This window comes from Talpa europaea (assembly GCF_964194135.1).
Source record: "Talpa europaea genome assembly, chromosome: 2".
Taxonomy (NCBI): Eukaryota; Metazoa; Chordata; class Mammalia; order Eulipotyphla; family Talpidae; genus Talpa; species Talpa europaea.
This window is the reverse complement of record NC_140068.1, coordinates 95,763,320-95,781,490: the sequence shown is the minus strand read 5'-3', so window position 1 is coordinate 95,781,490 and position 18,171 is coordinate 95,763,320. Positions and strand designations below refer to the sequence as shown.

The 18,171-nt window shown below is 43.5% G+C and overlaps 1 protein-coding gene across 2 annotated transcripts in view; it reads left to right on the top strand.

The window, feature by feature from the left end:
- Positions 1-948: 948 nt before the first annotated feature.
- BLTP3A (bridge-like lipid transfer protein family member 3A) overlaps positions 949-18,171 on the top strand; it is a gene marked incomplete at both ends in the record, with an annotated part of 63,672 nt that continues 46,449 nt past the window's right edge. For both annotated transcript variants that reach the window (XM_084228355.1, XM_084228354.1), the window contains one exon: positions 949-992. In XM_084228355.1, the coding sequence (XP_084084481.1) occupies positions 949-992 (44 nt within the window). The remainder of the gene's footprint in view (positions 993-18,171) is intronic.

Here is an 18,171-nt window from a genome sequence, read left to right as displayed (position 1 = left end):
GATAAAAAATTGGAAATTATAATACTTAGAAAATAAAGTTGGTAATTTTATAATGAAAAACAGGATTTGGAAGGTTAAATGAATTTTCCAAGGCTACAGAAGTATAAATTTGAAGTCTCTTTGACTTTCTATTTCACCATACATACTTTATTTTTTTATTACATTTTTATTTTTTGATATAATTTTTTTTTAATTTTTATATTCCCCATACAATTGCAACCCCCTTATTTTGATCCCAATCCCTCTCCTCTCCACACCCCACCTCCCATAGATTGTCTCTGGTTCATAGTTGTTTGTTGATTTTGATTTTTCCTTTCTTCCTTAAGACTACTTTTCAAATGCACTTCCCGACTGATTCCAGGAGGAGAGTCGGTGCTCAAAGGTGAACCTGAGGGGAGAGTGAAGTGCACCAGGAGCGGCACCATTATCTAGCGCATTCCTGCAGAAGACCTGCAAACACGCGGCCGTTCTCGCAACCTTCAGGGCGACCGCCGGCGTGTGAGCCTCACGCCGCTGCGAGACCTTCCGAGGCGGCCCTTCCACGCGCGCTGCACCGGGCACCGAGGACTCTGCGCGCGCTCGCCCGCCCCCCGCCGCGCGCCGGCCCCGCCCCCCGCCGCGCGCCGGCCCCGCCCCTCGCCCGCGCGGCCCCGCCCCCCCGCGCGGCCCCGCCGCCGCGCGCGCCCCCTCAGGCCGCCGCGAGTCTGGCGGGCGGGCGGCCGGCGCGCGATCTCCGCGTCGCTCTGGGCTGGCGGCCGCGGCGCCGCGCGGGTGGGTGGGATCGTGGCGGAGCTCCGGGCGCCGGGCAGGGGCGAGAGAGCGCCATGGCGGCCGCTGTGGCGCCGGCATCCGGTCCCCGCGCGGCGGCGTGGTGAGGAGCCGCCTCTTCTCCACGACTGAGGAGGTCGCAGCTGCCCGTCGGCCCTGCACGCGGGCCGCCGCCGCGGCATGGCCGGGATCATTAAGAAGCAGATCCTGAAGCACCTGTCCCGGTGAGAGCGCCGCCGCCGGCCTCCAGCGGTCCCGGGCCCTCCCCGACCCCTGCGACCCTCCTCCCGCGCCCGGGGCTCCGGGCCCGGCCTCCCGCGCCTCAGCCCGGCCCCGGACTCCGGGGCGGCCCCGCCGGTGTTGAGCTGGGCAGCCTCCACCCCGCTGCCGCCGAACCGACCGTTGTCACCGCTGGGTTCGCCCTCGCCCGGGCCCTCGGCCACAGGGCGCTGCTGCCCTGCGCGCGGGCGCCCCTGCTCGCCTCCCACCCTCGGTGCTCCGCGCTTTCCCTTCCCGACCCTCAAGGATCACCTGCCCTGTTGCCCCCACTCTGAGTTTCCACGCCAACCAGCGGGTCACTCCGTTCACCCTTGCATGTCCCCCGGTTCCTCTGACCCTCTCCCGGAGGCACCCACGGTCCCCAGCCTTTTCTGCCCACCCCAGCTGTTTCCTCTCCCCTTAGGACCCGCTGCTCTTCCCGCAGGGCCCTCTCTCTGTCTCTACCCGCCCCACCAACTCCTCCACCGTCTTCCTCGTTATGCTTCCGACCAGATTTCTTACATTTGCCCCTTCCAAGTAACCCTGTCGCTCAGTTCTTCGGCTCAAATGTCCGGCTCCCACGTTGGTTTTCTCCTGCCCACAACCTCCCAACACCTCTTCTTGGCCTGTCTGACCCTGTTGCAGCACCCTTGAAAAAGATCTTTCTGCACCCAGGGCCGTTCCTCTGATCGCCTGTCTGTCGTCCTTTGCTTCTCTTCTCTTTACGCAGACCGGGTGGAGCAAGGTCAGGAGAGTTGGACATGAAGTTTCAACAACCTTCCCTTTAAGTTGTGTTTTTTGACAGCCTGTGAAAAGAACTATGTCTACTCCTCTGCAGCCATTTATTAAGCATGTTGTGTCATTCAGTAATTTGAGCAGGGCGGTGACTGGCAAATCAGTTTTCAGGTGTAACTGGATGATGGCTAGCCCCTCTGTTAAGACTGTAGTTTGTCAGAACAGGTGTCCACAAAAACGGCAGGTTAGCCTTTCACTTAGTATTCACTTCTTGTTTCAAACTGTTACCTCTGCCAGCCTTTGTCTCTCACATGGAGAGTGATTCAGGGCTTGGCCCCACAGTGATTATTGTTTTGGGTCATGTGGGAGTTGGGGGTAGAAGCTAGTCAACATGGGACACGAAGCCTTGCACGAATGTATCTTACCTGGTCCTCTCATATTGGTGTGTGCTCTGTGAGATTTTATTGCTGCAACTGCATCCCCTTTTCTGGCCAACAATCTGATTATTTTATTGTTTTTATTTTAGGTTTTAATTAGTAATTAGATTCAGATGCATCTGTTGGTTAATCTCCAGTTATAAAAGCAAAACAGATTGGAGGCTGGATCTGGAAAGAGCCTTTGGACCCTTTATTTGGATTGACTGTCTGATATATTCTTTCCAGTAGCATTCATCTGGGTGTTGCATGAGTTTGGTTGTTCTGTGTAAATATTTTAATTTGGAACTAATGATTGTGAAATGAAAGAGAACTTAACCAGAGGGAAACCATTTATTTGAATGAGCATAGAAACATAGAATTTTAGGGTTTAGAGATGACCTTACCAAACAGCATTGTGTTTAAGAGCCTGGGCTCTTTCTGATTGACTTTCTTCAACTATAAAATAGGGGCAATAATAGAATCTAATTTAAAGGATTTTCTGACGGTTAAGTGAATTAATATATGTAAGAACTTAGCACAGTGTCTAGCACATGGTATCCAATAAAACATGAACTATGGTTATTTTGGGGGTTGCAACTTGTGTCAGTTTGCTGTAAGTCACAAATTTCTCCAGAAAAATCCACATATGTAAATGGGTATTTTTTAAAAAAACATTTATTTATTTATGCATACAAGAACTGGGGTACAGGCCAGAGGTATGGGGGGGGGGGAGAGGATTCACCAGAGACAGAGTGGGGAACAGAACAGGTGCATTGACTGAAATACACAGCTGAGGGGAGCAGCGGGTGAGTCCGGAGAGGTCTGCTGCGTCATATGGGTATCTCCCTGGCAGGGCATCGAACTCGTGCTGCAGCGGCTGCGGCTAGCTTCATAGGTTGCATCTCAACCCCTTGTGCCAGCAGGAAGGCCTGTAAATGGGTATTTTTTATGTAAGTTCTAACAAGAGTTGTAAAGCCCTAGAGCCGATTCCTGAAGCTTGCAAGGCATCCTGGAACAAGGTGAGTAACCCCAGACTAGTTTAATCCTTCATTTTAGTGCTGAAGAAACAAAGTTTAGCAGGATAATTGACTTGCGGAGCTTTTCGTGGAAGTTAAGGTACTGGAATAGAATCTAGTTTCCTATCTCATGTATACTTTTCCTTGTAGTATACACGTAAACTCTGCACTCTCTGTGAAGACAGGGTTTTTTATTTATTTATGCATATAAGAAGTGGGGTGTTGGCCAGAGGTGTGGGGGTGAGAGGATTCACCAGAGACAGAGTGTGGAGCAGAACAGGTAGATTTACTGAAATACATTGCAGAGGGGAGCGGTGCACGAGACAGGAGAGGTCTGCCGCGCCAGGTGTGTTACCTCTCTGGCCGGCCAGGGATCAAAGTTGTGCTGCAATGGCTGGCAATAGCTTCGTAGTGCTGTGTCTTTAACCCCTGTGCCACCAGGGAGGCCCTTGTTTTTATTTATTTATTTTTTAAAAAGATTTATTTTTGTGCAAGAACTGGGTACAAGTCAGAGGAGCAGGAGGGTGAGAGGATTCACCAGAGAAAGAGCAGGGAGCAGAACAGGCAGACGGACCAAAAGGCACTGCTGAGGGGAGCAGTGAGCGAGACAGGAGAGCACTGCTGTGCCATGTGGGTAGCTCCCTGGCTGTCCAGGAATTGAACTCGTGCTTCAGAGGCTGTGGACAGCTTCACAATGCTGCGCTCAACCCGCAGTGCCACTGGGGAGGCCCTGTTTTTTTTTTTTTTTTTTAAAGATTTATTTATGCATACAAGAGCTGGTGTGCAGGCTAGAGGTGTGGGAGCTAAGAGGATTCACCAGAGATAGAGTGGGGAGCAGAACAGGCGGATCTACTGAAATACACTGAGGAGAGCAGTGGGTGAGACAGGAGAGGTCTACTGTGCCATGTGGGTCATCGCTCTGGCCCAGGATGTGCTGCAGTGGCAGCTGATAGCTTCATAGTGCTGAGACTTAATCCCTTTCGCCACCAGGGAGGTCCTCAAGACAGGGTTTTTAAAGAAAATTTTAGTTGAATGTGCTGACATATTCATTGAATTTAGTGAACAAAATATCTCGTAATAATAGGAATAGGTATTTAATAACTGACGCATTGGGAGAAGTTTCTGATTTCCTCTGTTTAGTGGTTATCAGAGGAGAAGATTATTGAGGGCTGCAATTTCAAGGCACCAGGGAAAAGTGCTAGGACAAGGGTCTAGTGTGGGAGGGTCAGACTCCTGAAGCCTCTGTATTTGGTCTAGTTGAGGAAAGGTCAAACTTCTAGGGCCTAGGACTTTCTATTTGTTTAACTTAGAAAATGTGCTTAATTATATGAAACATTTGTGTCTCTGAATGGTCTCCCACTGCCCACACACAGGCTGGCTTGCCTGGAGGGGAACTATAACTCTGTTGCTTGCCAAACCTGATGGGGAGAGAGCGGGAGAAGAAGGTGTACTGAGTTGTTACTATGTTAAACAAAAATTTGTAGATGTTTAATAACTACTTGCTGATGGTGATAGTGGCACTTCACCTGGAGGAGAGTGTCCAGGAAGGATATTCTAGTGACTCTTATTATGTTTAATTTTGATCATCAAGTTTCAGTTATTAGAGTCACATTAGAATGGATCCTCATTAGTACAGCGTTTTGGTAAACAAGATTGAGGGAGGTGTGATATTCAAATGTTTTTGTGAAGTGCCTACTTTAGACCAGGCATTGGGTAGTGGGGAAACGGAAGGGAAGAAATGTGAACCTTTTTTTAAAGGGATTTAATCTATAGTTTGATTGGTTGCTGCATCATTTAAATAGTTTCCCTGCACAGTATTCATTTAAATAGATCCAAGAGGAGATATTAACTTAGAAACAAAAGCAATCATTTAAAAAATACCCAAAATTTGATTTTTCACTATATTAGATTATTCGTGTTTTAGAATACCTTAGCTGATGACCTTTTGTTATACAAGTAAGAAGAATATGATTGATTTTAAAGTAAGTCAATAGGGCCTCCCTGGTGGCGCAGCGGTTGAGCGCTGGGTTGCGAAGCTGCCCGCGGCCTCTGCGGCGCCGGTTCGATCCCCGGCTGCTCCCCGGCCACCGGAGGAGGGTCCCACATGGCGCGCAGACCTCTCCTGCTGCCCACTGCTCCCCTCAGCAGTGTACTTCAGTCCTTCTGCCTGCTCTGCTCCCTGCTCTGGCTCTGGTGAATTCTCTCACCCTCCCGCGCTTCTGACTGTACCCAGTGCATGTATAAACAAAACAAACAAACAAACAAATATAATAAATAAATAAATAAAAACATGCCTCTATAAAAAAAAAACTAAAAAAAAAAATAAAGTAAGTCAGTAGACTATGTCTCATGGAAAGAGCTTGGACTCTGTAGCCAGCAAACCAGAGTCACCTTTCAACTTTAACACTTAATAAACCCTCATGTAAGTAGGGTTTAATAAAGAGCAGCTATTATAACATGATCTGAGCAGTTAGTTACACTACTATGGTATGGATATCAGCAACCTGACTGGTTCTTTTTGAACCCTATTGGAAGTCTTAGTTATAAACTCAAGAATGGCTGCAGGCAGTGTGACCCTGAGTGAGTGACAGAGTCATGGCTGATAGACTTGATAGATTTTTTAAAATAGAAGCACCAGGTGAAATTCAGAAGCTAGATTTTCCGGATCCTTTTAGAGAGTGAGCGAGCCTGACTGAGCTCTGCCTTCTTAGTTCCTGATCAGTACTTGCACTCGTTACTATTCATCATCCTAAAGAGATCATGGAGTCAGCCCTCCATGGGCGATGAGGAACTGCAGGCTCAGAGAGGCTGACTGCTTGCCCAGGGTCATTTTCAGTGAAGTTATGTAGGACTGCTTTCAACTTTCAGGTCACATCCCTTTATATTAGACTCCTTTTCATCAGACTTCATTTCCCAAACAATTATTTTTTGCAGTTTCTAGTAATACCCAAATCATACATGTCTTTGTTTCACTTTCTCATTTTCTTGTGTTGCTTTAGAATTAAGCATTTTTATTTACTTTGCAAATATTTAATAATAGTCAGCTGTATGAATAATCACTTTTATACATCTCATGATGTTTTACTCCTCAGGATAACCCTATGAGGTAGATGTTAGGTCCATTGTGGATGAAGAAATGAGACACAGCTTAGATAACTTGCCCAAAGTAAGTAATAGAACTGAGATTCAAACACAGGTACTCTGATTCCAGAGCCCTGATCTTTAACTACTCTGATGCACAATTGATGCTTGTCTACTATATATTTCAAACTGAACATATTGTTACCAGCACCCATGTGAAGAAACAGAATATTACCAGTGCCCAAGAAGCCCCCTTGTGTCTCCTTCTGGTCACTACCTCCACCAAAGTCAAGCTTTCTGTCCTGACTTTTTTTTTTTTCCTTAAGATTTATTTATTTAGGGGCCTCCCCTGGTGACACAGAGGTTGAGCGCTGGGTTTCGAAGCTGCCCGCAGCCTCTGCAGCGCCAGTTCAATCCGCGGCTGCTGGCGAGGGTCCCACATGGCGCGCAGACCTCTCCTGCAGCCCGCCGCTCCCCTCAGCAGTGTACTTCGTCAGTCTGCCACTTCTTTCTGCTCTGGCTCTGGTGAATTCTCTCACCCTCCCGCGCTTCTGGATGTACCCAATACTTGTATAAATAAATCTTTAAAAAAAAAAAGATTGATTTATATAAGCACTGGGTACCTGAAGAAGCGCGGGAGGGTGAGAGAATTCACCAGAGCCAGAGTGGGGTGCAGAACAGGCAGATTGACGAAATATACTGCTGAGGGGAGCAGCGGATGTGGCAGGAGAGATCTGCGCGCCATGTGGGACTCTGCTGGCGGCCAGGGATCGAACTAGCGTTGCAGAGGCTGCGGGCAGCTTTGCAGCCTAGCGCTCAACCACTGCGCCACCAGAGGAGGCCCTGTCCTGACTTTTAACAGCAAAGATTATTTTTCTATTTTCAGTCTGTATGTAAGTGCAGTCACATAGTATCTGTGTTATGGCTGACTTCTTTTTTTTTTTTTTAAGGATTTATTTATTTATACAAGAACCAGGGTACAGGCCAAATGCGCGGGAGGGTGAAGAGGATTCACCAGAGACAGAGCGGGGAACAGAACAGGCAGACTGAGGTAATACACTGCTGAGGGGAGCAGCAGGTGAGATAGGAGAGGTCTGCTTCACCATGTGGCACTCTTCCTGGCCGGCGGGGATCGAGCTGGAGCTGCAGAGGCTGCGGACAGCTTCACAGTGCGGTGCTCAACCGCCTGCACCACCAGGGAGGCCCACTTATATTTGACTTCTTTAACTCAGCATTATTTTTGTTGAGCCCAGTTGAGCCCAGCTGTTGCTTGAAGTTGTAGATTCTTCATTTTTATAAAATACCTAGTATTCTATTATGTGAATATTTTTCCATTTACTTGTACATTTGACTGTTGATGGACGTGTGGACAGTTTAGAACTTTAATGCATAGTGCTGCTAGGAATGTTCTAGTACTTATCCTTTAGTGAACAAATGTACATATATCTGTTCGGGATATATACGAGTAGAATTTCTGGGTTGTAGGATATACATATATAAAATTTAATAAATATTACCAAACAGTTTTCCAAAGTGGCTGTACTTATTTATACTTGTACTGGAATTGTATGAAAGTTGTGGTTGTTGTATATGCTTGTCAACACTTGGTGTTTTTCATTTTAACCATTCTGGTGGATGTGTTTTGATTTTTTTTTTTTTTTTGGCTTCATCTGTGGTAAACCCTTACCATTATTTTATTTTATTTTTTTGTGGGACCCTCGCCGGTGGCCGGGGAACGAGCCGGCGCTGCAGAGGCTGCGGGCAGCCTTGCAGCCCAGAGCTCAACCGTGCGCCACCAGGGGAAGCCCCCCCCTTACCTTTATTTTTGCGTCTGTTTTATTTTAAAATTCTGATCTACTTGTAAATTTTAGTCTTAAGCAAATGTCACAATCTTGAAAACATAAGATCTTTTTTGAGAAATGTTCAAACAGGGCAGGTTCAATGAAAATAATAAGAGTAATTTATAACCATTAACCCATAACCTTTTTTACTTGGCATGGTTGTGATACTTAAACTCCCTGTCAAAATAACTGCCATGTACATGAAGAGAAAGGAGGGACTGTTCTTGACGTATTTGGGTTTTTGTTAAATATTTGATCTTCAGGCTACCCTGGGGTCATTAAAGTTTCATGCTGTTCTGCAAGTAAGCTTAATACCCTGTTGGCATTGTATTTCATCTTTACTAAGGAGGCTAAAATTTGAATTTCATAACTTTTCTATTACAAATGTTATACCTTTCCAGGAGTAATTCTTTCATAGTAAAGCGGCTCTCTTATGTCTTAAAAAGTAGCATTTAAAAATAATACAAATTTCAAAGCAATACTATCATGTGTATTTGACAAAAGGTGACTGCACTTTTGACTCCACCTTTTGTAAGCTGTGTGTTCAGCAAACTTCTTGAAGCTTTAGTTTCCCCATCTGTGAAATAGGGGTTAATAATGCACAGTGTTGTTTTGAGCATTAGAAATAATGTATAAAAGTGCTTGGTCCTGAAAAACATTCTGTGAACAGTGACTATTACTGCTTATCTTTGCTTGTTAAAATTGCCTGAGAGATCACTATTAGTTTCTGGAGATAACACTTTCCATCATCTTCAGGTTGTGCCTAACTTATGTAAATAATACTAGAATCATTAGGTATGTAAGAGTTACATTTCATAGGGCCTCCCCGGTGGCGCAGCGGTTGAGCGCTGGGTTGCGAAACTGCGCGCGGCCTCTGCGGCGCCGGTTCGATCCCCGGCTGCTCCCCGGCCACCGGAGGAGGGTCCCACATGGCGCGCAGACCTCTCCTGCCGCCTGCTGCTCCCCTCAGCAGTGTACTTCGGTCCTTCTGCCTGCTCTGCTCCGCTCCCTGCTCTGGCTCTGGTGAATTCTCTCACCCTCCCTCCCGCACTTCTGACTGTACCCAGTGCATGTATAAACAAAACAAACCAGCAAACAAATAAATAAAGCATGCCTCTATAAAAAAAAAAAAAAAGAGTTACATTTCATAACATTTTTGTCAGAGGAGGGGAGATGAATGCTCTTTGTGTAGGTGCTGAAGGAAAGGACGCAAGCACTATTCCTGGATCATAATTTTTTTCATATCAAGTCATACTATCAAGGATTAAACTTTGACCTCAATGTAGGTAAAATGACTCAAATGTATACACTGGGTGGGGTCCCTAGGGGATTCATTACAGAGTCTTATATAGAGTCTGAGAAGATAGTAAGTTGTTTATTGTATTTTTAGAGAGAAAAAAATAATTGGAAATCATTCACTTTTACCTAATATAGAACCTGGTTGAATAATAATTGTTGCGGCATTAATCATTTAAAAAAAAGTTTCTCTTCATCCTCGCTCAATTCTATACACCCACCGAATTTATCTTCTAGGATGTCAGGGATTGTGTCCCTTGGTTGCTTTGAAAACTAATTTATGTGGATGAGATGAGTGCAGAAGACGTGTGGACTTGGGAGTGCATGGTTGGAGTTCTGGAAACTTAGATGTAGGAAGTGGGTGCAGGCAAAGAAGTAGGGTAGTTCAAGGAAATCCTGTTCACTCAGTATCAGAATCTTTTATCTTTGTGTGATGAGGCAAGTACTTGCTACTGGTGCTGATTATAGATACTAAAGAACATTTTCCAGTATTCATATGCAGTAGAATCAGTCAGTATATAAAGGAGAAAACTAAAGTGTGAAAATAATATATGTTAGTAATCTAGTTAAATGGTATGTGGTTTGTACCTTCTTACCTCAAAATTAAGAGCTAGATATATTATACAAAATTTGTTAGACTGACTTTGTTTTATTTACCTATAACAATAATTATTTTACAAATGTGCTAAGGCTTTATAGTGCATTTGTCTTATGTCTTGGATGTCAGCCCATCATTTAAAAAATTACAATATTGGTGGTGAGAGATCAGTGTTATTTAAGTCTCTGACTTGTAAAAATGTTATGCTCTTAAAATTTTTTTCTAAATTTGAAATTTGGAGTACATAGTCTAATAGAAGTAGTGTAATAAATGTTGAATAATTTCCCATTTTAGTCCACACAAACCACAGTAAATTAGTTATATATTTATATGTATGAATATAATATATATATATACAATATGTAATATAAATAAGCTCAGTAGATGGAGTTCAGGGTCTTGGTTGTTAGTGAACCATTTGAAGGAGATGGGGAGATGAAGAAGAAAATGTTTTTTCTCTACAGTGTGATCTTTCCTTACAGTGATCTTTTAGATTTTTAACATCATTGTATCTCAGCAAGAACTTCTTGGTTGTGATTGAGAGGTGCAGTCAGTGTATAATGAGTGTGGCTCAGAGATGCTGCTGTCATGCCATATACAGAATAATCTCATACAAAGAATCATTATTCTTTGTCCCTTTGGATTTTCGAATGCTTGTTAGTTGTTTACACAGGAGAATTACCTCTTTAGATGATTTAAGTCTGGAATGTAACTCTGTTTTACATATAAACACAAAGTTTATATGTTTGAAGCACAGCAGCTACAGTGAATGTTCCAGGACTGCAACTACCAGGGGAAAAGATTGTTTTGAACTTTACCAAATGTTTGTCACCATTTTAGAAAATGTTGTCACTCTTGGCAATGCCACTTGCTGAATTGAGTCTATTAGATTTCAGAACCACAGACTAAATTCTAACAACTGGAGTTTGCTCTTGATACACTCTCCTTTATGTCTCCTTTCCACCTTCAAAGCCCTTCTTGATGCTGTGCGACCCCCCCCCCACCCCCGCCCCCGTTTGCCTGATTTTACCCTCAGCGCTCTGCTATCCTGCCCCTACCAGTCCTGCATGTTTTGCTCCCCTCGGTTTCTCATCAGAATTCGCAGTTCTTTAGGTAATGTGATTTTAGCTTAGTCAAGGGAAAAAGGAAAACATATTTTGGAGCAGGAATGCCACCAAATAAAATGAGCAAATTTATTTATTTATTTATTTGTTTGTTTGTTTGTTCAAGCACTGGGTACAGTCAGAAGTACGGGAGGGTGAGAGAATTCACCAGAGCCAGAGCAGAGAGCAGAACAGGCAGACCCATGAAATACACTGCTGAGGGGAGCAGTGGGCGGCAGGAGAGGTCTGCGCGCCATGTGGGACCCTCGCCTGAGGCTGGGGATTGAACCGGTGTTGCAGAGGCTGCGGGCAGCTTTGCAACCCAGCGCTCAACTGCTGCGCCACCGGGGAGGCCCTATTTATTTATTTTTTTTAAGATTTATTTATTTATGCATACAAGAGCTGGGGTACAGGCCAGAGATGTGGGGGGTGAGAGGAATCACCTGAGACAGAGTGGGGAACAGAATAGGCAGACCGACTGAAATACACTGCTGAGGGGAGCAGCAGGCGAGTCAGGAGAGGTCTGCTGCGCCATGTGGGTTGCTCCCTGACTGGACAGGAATCGAACTCCTGCTGCAGTGGCTGCGGATTGCTCCATGGGTTGTGTCTTAACCCCTGCACCACCAGCGAGGCCCTTTAACTAATTGTTCTTTTTGAAACAAATTTCATTTGTGAAAATGTCTTTACAGAGATTGACATGAAGTTAAAGACCTGGCAATGTGTCATAAGGTATTCCTTTGTTGACAGTGTCCTCTTATAGAGTTTCATTAGCTTCTTTGAGAAAGGTTTGCTGGAGTGGGTTAGATACTTAGTTGCAGGTGGTGTCTCAGCCATTGTCAGATGCCAGGGAGGAGAGTTCAGGGAGTCTAGCTGTCAGCTAGACTCAGGTCCTGGGATGCCTTTAAACACTCTTGTTTCTGAGACTGTTTATTGACCTCCTGAATTACATACCGAGCTCCAGAAACTCAAATACAAATGAAAGAACATATTGTTCAGGGACATAACTGCCTATTATAGGTGAAAAATAGACCGGTGAACAATAAGCCTAGTAAGCCATTGAGAAGTATCTGTGGAGTCTGGGGAACTCAGACAGTCAGGGCAGAAAGTTGGTTCTAGGGAGAGGGAGTTGCATGAACAGTGGAAATGAATTGAGGAATATCGGGGTGCCTTTAGAAGACCAAATATGGTTCTATATCACTGGGCTGTAGGGTTTGAGGGTGAAACCCAGCCAGAATGTATTGGAAACAGAAAAGTTAAATAATGGCAAGACATTGTGGAGAACAAATTGAGTTCAATTGACCTGAACTGAGGTAATTGAACTTGTCTAAGTCTCTACACCTATGTTGACTTTGTTACAAATCAGAGAGATGGTACACAGCAAGTCTTCAGTGTCATCTATAGGTTCTTAGAAATTGTGACTTTAAGTGAAATGATGGATGAGAAAAGCAGTTTTACAAAAGAATTGATATAATTAAATTTGTACGACATATTTCTTGTTCCAAAAACATCACCAAACTTCTAAGCAAAAACCAAAACTCATTTAATATCAGATTTTTTTTGTATTCATTCATTCATTAATTAATTTTCCAAACTGTTTATTTCAGGTCAGGCTTGCTGCTAGGCAGAACCTTCCTGGCAGCTCAGGCCACAAGGCAGGAACCAACTTTGGAGAGGATATCCTTATATCCCAGTTTGCATGCATCTGTGTGTACATGCAACCCACTCAACCACACACATACATTCAGACTAGGTCAATCTACACATGCCTATGCAGACATGCCATGTGGACCTTGGGGAGCAGTACAGACTCCACACAGACATTGGCCCCTGCCTGACACCTATTTTTTTTTTTTCATGAATGTTATAAGGAAGCAATGTTGAACAAAACAAGAGACAACTTTATTCAAGGACCTGCTGTAGTATACTTCAGGCTGTAAGGTTTTTTTTAAAGGTTTTTTTTAAAGGTGTTTATGCATACAAGAACCGGGGTTCAGGACAGAGGTGCGGGGGGTGGGGTTAGAGGATTCACTAGAGAGTGGGGAATGGAACAGGCAGATCTACTGAAAGACACTGCTGAGGGGAGTAGCAGAGGAGATAGGAGAGGTCTGCTGCTCCATGTGAGTAGCTCCCTGGCCTGGATTGAATTTGTGCAGCCTGCTGCAGTGGCTGCCTATAGCCCCACAGTGCTGAGACTTTAAGCCCTGCGTCACCAGGGAGGTCCAAGGCTGCAAGTTTTTGAGCCAGATTATTTGACTTTGAATCCTAGCTCTATCAATTACCACTTCTGTGACCTTGGACAAGTTATTTAACATTCCTATGCCTCAGTTCTCTCATCTATAAAATGGAGAAATTTATTTTTCTTTTATGTCATGGGATCTTTGATAGAAATTAATAAAAATGTTAAAGTTCTTAGTATCTATAATAAAGCAGGCAATTATTAAATGTTGACTATTAAAAATTTTTTTTGGTTCTCAGAAATAGCCTTCTTTTAAATTTTTCCTGATTTTTTTTTAAAGATTTATTTATTTATTTATACATACAAGCACTGGGTACACAGAAGCGTGGGAGGGTGAGAGAATTCACCAGAGCCAGAGCGGGGAGCAGCGCAGGCAGAAGGACCGAAGTACACTGCTGAGGGGAGCAGTGGGCAGCAGGAGAGGTCTGCGTGCCATGTGGGACCCTTCTCTGGTGGCCGGGGAGCAGCCGGGGATCGAACCGGCGCTGCAGAGGCTGCAGGCAGCTTTGCAACCCAGCGCTCAACCGCTGCGCCACCGGGGAGGCCCTTTTTCCTGATATTTTTATTGTAAAAAGCTAGGCAGGAGTTTTTAAGGATATTCTAATCTCTTTATTTTTCTCTATTATTTTTAAACATCTTGTATTTTCTGATTATCTCTAGTGAGAAGAGAATGCCTTCTCCCTCAGTTTAACAGAATTTCCCCCCCCATTTACAGATGATAATCTTAATGGTCTGATTTAATATATCTGGTTATGAGATATAGTTGGTTTGCAGTATGTGAAAAAATGTGTGTGCATCATTGAATATAGCTTTTAGATCATTTCACCTATTCATAACTATTATTTACTTTGTAATATTACATAAACATAAATTATGCATCCTTATTCTATACTTTGTGTCATAGATTTTTTCTTAAAGATTTATTTATTTATGCATACAAGACCTGGGGTACAGGCCAGAGGTGTGGGGGGTGAGAGGATTCAACAGAGACAGAGCGGGGAATAGTATACTTCAGGCGGATTGACTGAAGTGCACTGCCCAGGGGAGCAGTGGGCGAATCAGGAGAGGTCTGCTACACCATGTGGGTTGCTCTCTGGCAGCCCAGGGATCGAACAGGTACTGCAGAGTCTACATACAGCTTCATAGGCTGTGTCTTAACCCCTTTCACCACCAAGGAGGGCCACTAGTTATATAATTTTTAGATATATAATTTTTATTTAATGGAAACTGATTTTCTCTCTATGTCTTTGTATAGAGTTTAAACTTCTTATGATAAGCATCTAAGCAGCATTCCAAAAGGATAACTTCTCTATCACCATCTCTCACACTGCTCTGAGAAGATGCATTTGTGCACATGTGGCCATGTTTATTTTTGGTAACTCATATCATGGTTGCCTCTTGGGGAGGGTGTGATACCAATGAGACTTAGTAAGAAAGGGTTCTACTCCTAATAATAGAGGAGTAACTTATTCAAGATAATTCTCCCTAAGATAACAGTTATGAATTCTGGATAATGTGTATAAAAACAAGTACTTGAAGACATTGAAAAGTGACCATATCAGGGAAACAGAGGGGAAACTTGAAACATAGGAACTGCACTGAGTAAGATTCTCATTTGAACCTTTTTCCTGAGACTATTCCCCAGTTTGCTGGGTGGGAGGTGACTAAAGCATAAGCAAAAGTCTGCAGTTTTACTAATCTGGAGGAGGATGGATTTAAAGTTTACAAGAGATGCTGGGGAATGAAGGGAGAAATCTCAGAAAGGCAGGAGTAACAAGGGGAACCCTAAAAATCTGCTTTTAAACTCTGTCCAAACCCTTGATATGCATTGGGGAGGATTTCATAAAGCCAAAAAGAGATGGTAGAAAGCTAAAAGAATTGAGCTGAGATTCAGTTGCTTCCCACTGTGGAATTTGTAATATAAATAAATCTAGCCAAGTTAATTGCCCAGAAAAAACAAAATTCACTCTTCAGAGCTAGATTTACAGAATCCAGAATCTCAGTAATGTCTAGTGCACAATAGGAAGTGGCTAGATGTATGATGAAGGAAATACAACTTACTGTCAAGAATGTAGCAGTCAGTAGAAATTGACCCCAGTTTCTATTCTTGGAATTATCAGAGAAAGATTTTATAACAAGTGTGGCAATAATAAATGAACAGAGGAAAAATATCAGCAGAAATATGGAAACTATAAAAAGATGAAGTATAAAATCTAGACTTAAAAGTACAATATCTGAAATGAAAAATTAGTTGGACTTGCTCAACAGCAGATTGGAGAGAGCTAAAGAAGGAGTCAGTATATTTGAAAATAGTATAATAGGAATTATATATTCTGAAGATCAGGGAAAAAAGATTGGAAAAAAACATACAGAGCCTCAGTGACTGCGACATATATGAAAATATATATAATTGGAGCCTTATAAGGAATGGAGAGAGAATGAGACTTGAATTCTCATATAAGAATATTTATCACAAAAAAAAAAAAGAATATCACTCTCCATGTTGGCCTTAGCAGCTCACTTGTAATCAATAGAATGGGGTGGAAGTGATATCTAAGCTACAAGGAGCAACCACATATAGATGCTCCTGTAAACAATGCTGGGAGCTCAGTCTAGTGCACAGAATCTGTGAGCTTAATGAAATGATTGCTGGTTTTTTTTTTTTTTTAAGATTTATTTATTTATTTATATAAGCGCTGGGTACAGTCAGAAGCCCGGGAGGGTGAGAGAATTCACCAGAGCCAGAGTGGGGAACAGAATAGGCAGACCGACAAATACACTGCTGGGGGGAGCAGTGGGCATCAGAAGTCTGCGTGCCATGTGGGACCCTCGCCCTGCCACCGGGGATGGAACCGACACCACAGAGGCTGCGGGCAGCTTCGCAAACCAGCACTCAACCGCTGCACCACCAGGGGAGGCCCCAAAATGATTACTGTTTTATGGCACTAGGTTTGGAGTCATTTGTTATGTACCAGTAGATAAGTAAAGACAGAAAAAATATCTGAAGAAATATTGATGGACAACTAAATAATTAAAAGACAGCACACTTTTTTTTTCATATTTTTCACTTTATTTCAATTTTCTTCTTAAATTTTTTATAATAAATTTTATTTTTATATTCCCCATACAATTGCAACCCCCCCCCCATTCTGACCCCAATCCCTCCCCTCCCGCCCCCCACCCCCCAAAAAGTGTCTCTGGTTCATAGTTTTTTTGTTGATTTTGATTTTCACTTTCTTATAGTTATTCATTTTCCTGGTCCCTTATTTAAGTTTTCTAGATTCCTGCTATGAGTGAGACCATCCGGTATTTTTCTTTTTCTTTCTGGCTTATTTCGCTGAGCATGATCCCTTCCAGCGCCATCCAAGTTGCTGCAAATTGCATGTGTTTATCTTTTTTGAATGCTGAGTAATATTCCATGGTATATATGTACCATATCTTCTTGATCCAGTCATCTATTTTTGGGCATTTGGGCTGTTTCCAAAGCTTAGCTATTGTAAATAGAAGACAGCACACTTTAAAAAAGGAAAAGGAACTGAATAACATTTTTTCAAAGAGGTGCACGAATGGCCACAAACACATGAAAGGATGCGCAACGTTATTAACCATCAAAGAAATTCAAATGAACACTAAAATGGCTACAGGGATGCTAGGATAAAAAAAATAATAATCACAATTACAGGTGTTGGCAAGGATGTGCAGAAACTGGAACTCTGAAGTTAAAGAACACCTAAATAAATATGCCATACCTTGAATATATATAACATGTTCAAGGATAGGCTGACCTATTTTTTTTAAAAGATTTATTTATGCATACAAGAACAAAAGTTCTCTACTAGAGAAATTCTCATATATGTTGCAGTCACTGAGGCTCTGTATGTTTTTTTCCAATCTTTTCTCTATGCTCTTCAGAATATATAATTCCTATTACACTATTTTCAAATATACCGACTTCTTCTTTAGCTCTCTCCAATCTGCTGTTGAGCTCCTTCTACAGGCCAGAGGTGTGGTAGGGTGAGAGGATTCACCAGAGACAGAGTGGGGAGCAGAACAGGCAGACTGACTGAAATACACTGCTATGGGGAGTAGTGGCGAGGCAGGAAAGGTCTGCTGCACCATGTGGATAGCTCCCTGGCCGGGCATCGAACTCATGCTGCAGTGCTGCAGACAGCTTCATAGGTTGTGTCTTAACCCCTTGCGCCACCAGGGAGGCCCAGGCTGACCTATTTTTGTTACTATATCAAATTTCCTGAAATTGAGCTTTCTAGTCAATGAAATCCCAATCAGGGGCCTCCCCGGTGGCGCAGCGGTTGAGCGCTGGGTTGCGAAGCTGCACGCAGCCTCTGCGGCGCCAGTTTGATCCCCGGCTGCTCCCCGGCCACCGGAGGAGGGTCCCACATGGCGCGCAGACCTCTCCTGCCGCCCACTGCTCCCCTCAGCAGTGTACTTCAGTCCTTCTGCCTGCTCTGCTCCCTGCTCTGGCTCTGGTGAATTCTCTCACCCTCCCATGCTTCTGACTGTACCCAGTGCATGTATAAACAAAACAAAACAAACAAACAAACAAACAAATAAATAAATAAATAAAACATGCCTCTATTTAAAAAAAAAAATCCCAGTCAGAACAGCAGGTGCTTTTTTTCACCTGGTAGAATTTGGCAGACTGATTTCAATTTTTTCACTAGGATGATCACAGCCCTGACCTTAAGGCTTCTAAGCGTCTACATCAAAATACAGATCTTCCTTGATTTATTCTATGGTTATGTCCTGATAAACCCATAAACTATATAAAATTGAATATGCTGACTCTCGTGATATTGGGCAGC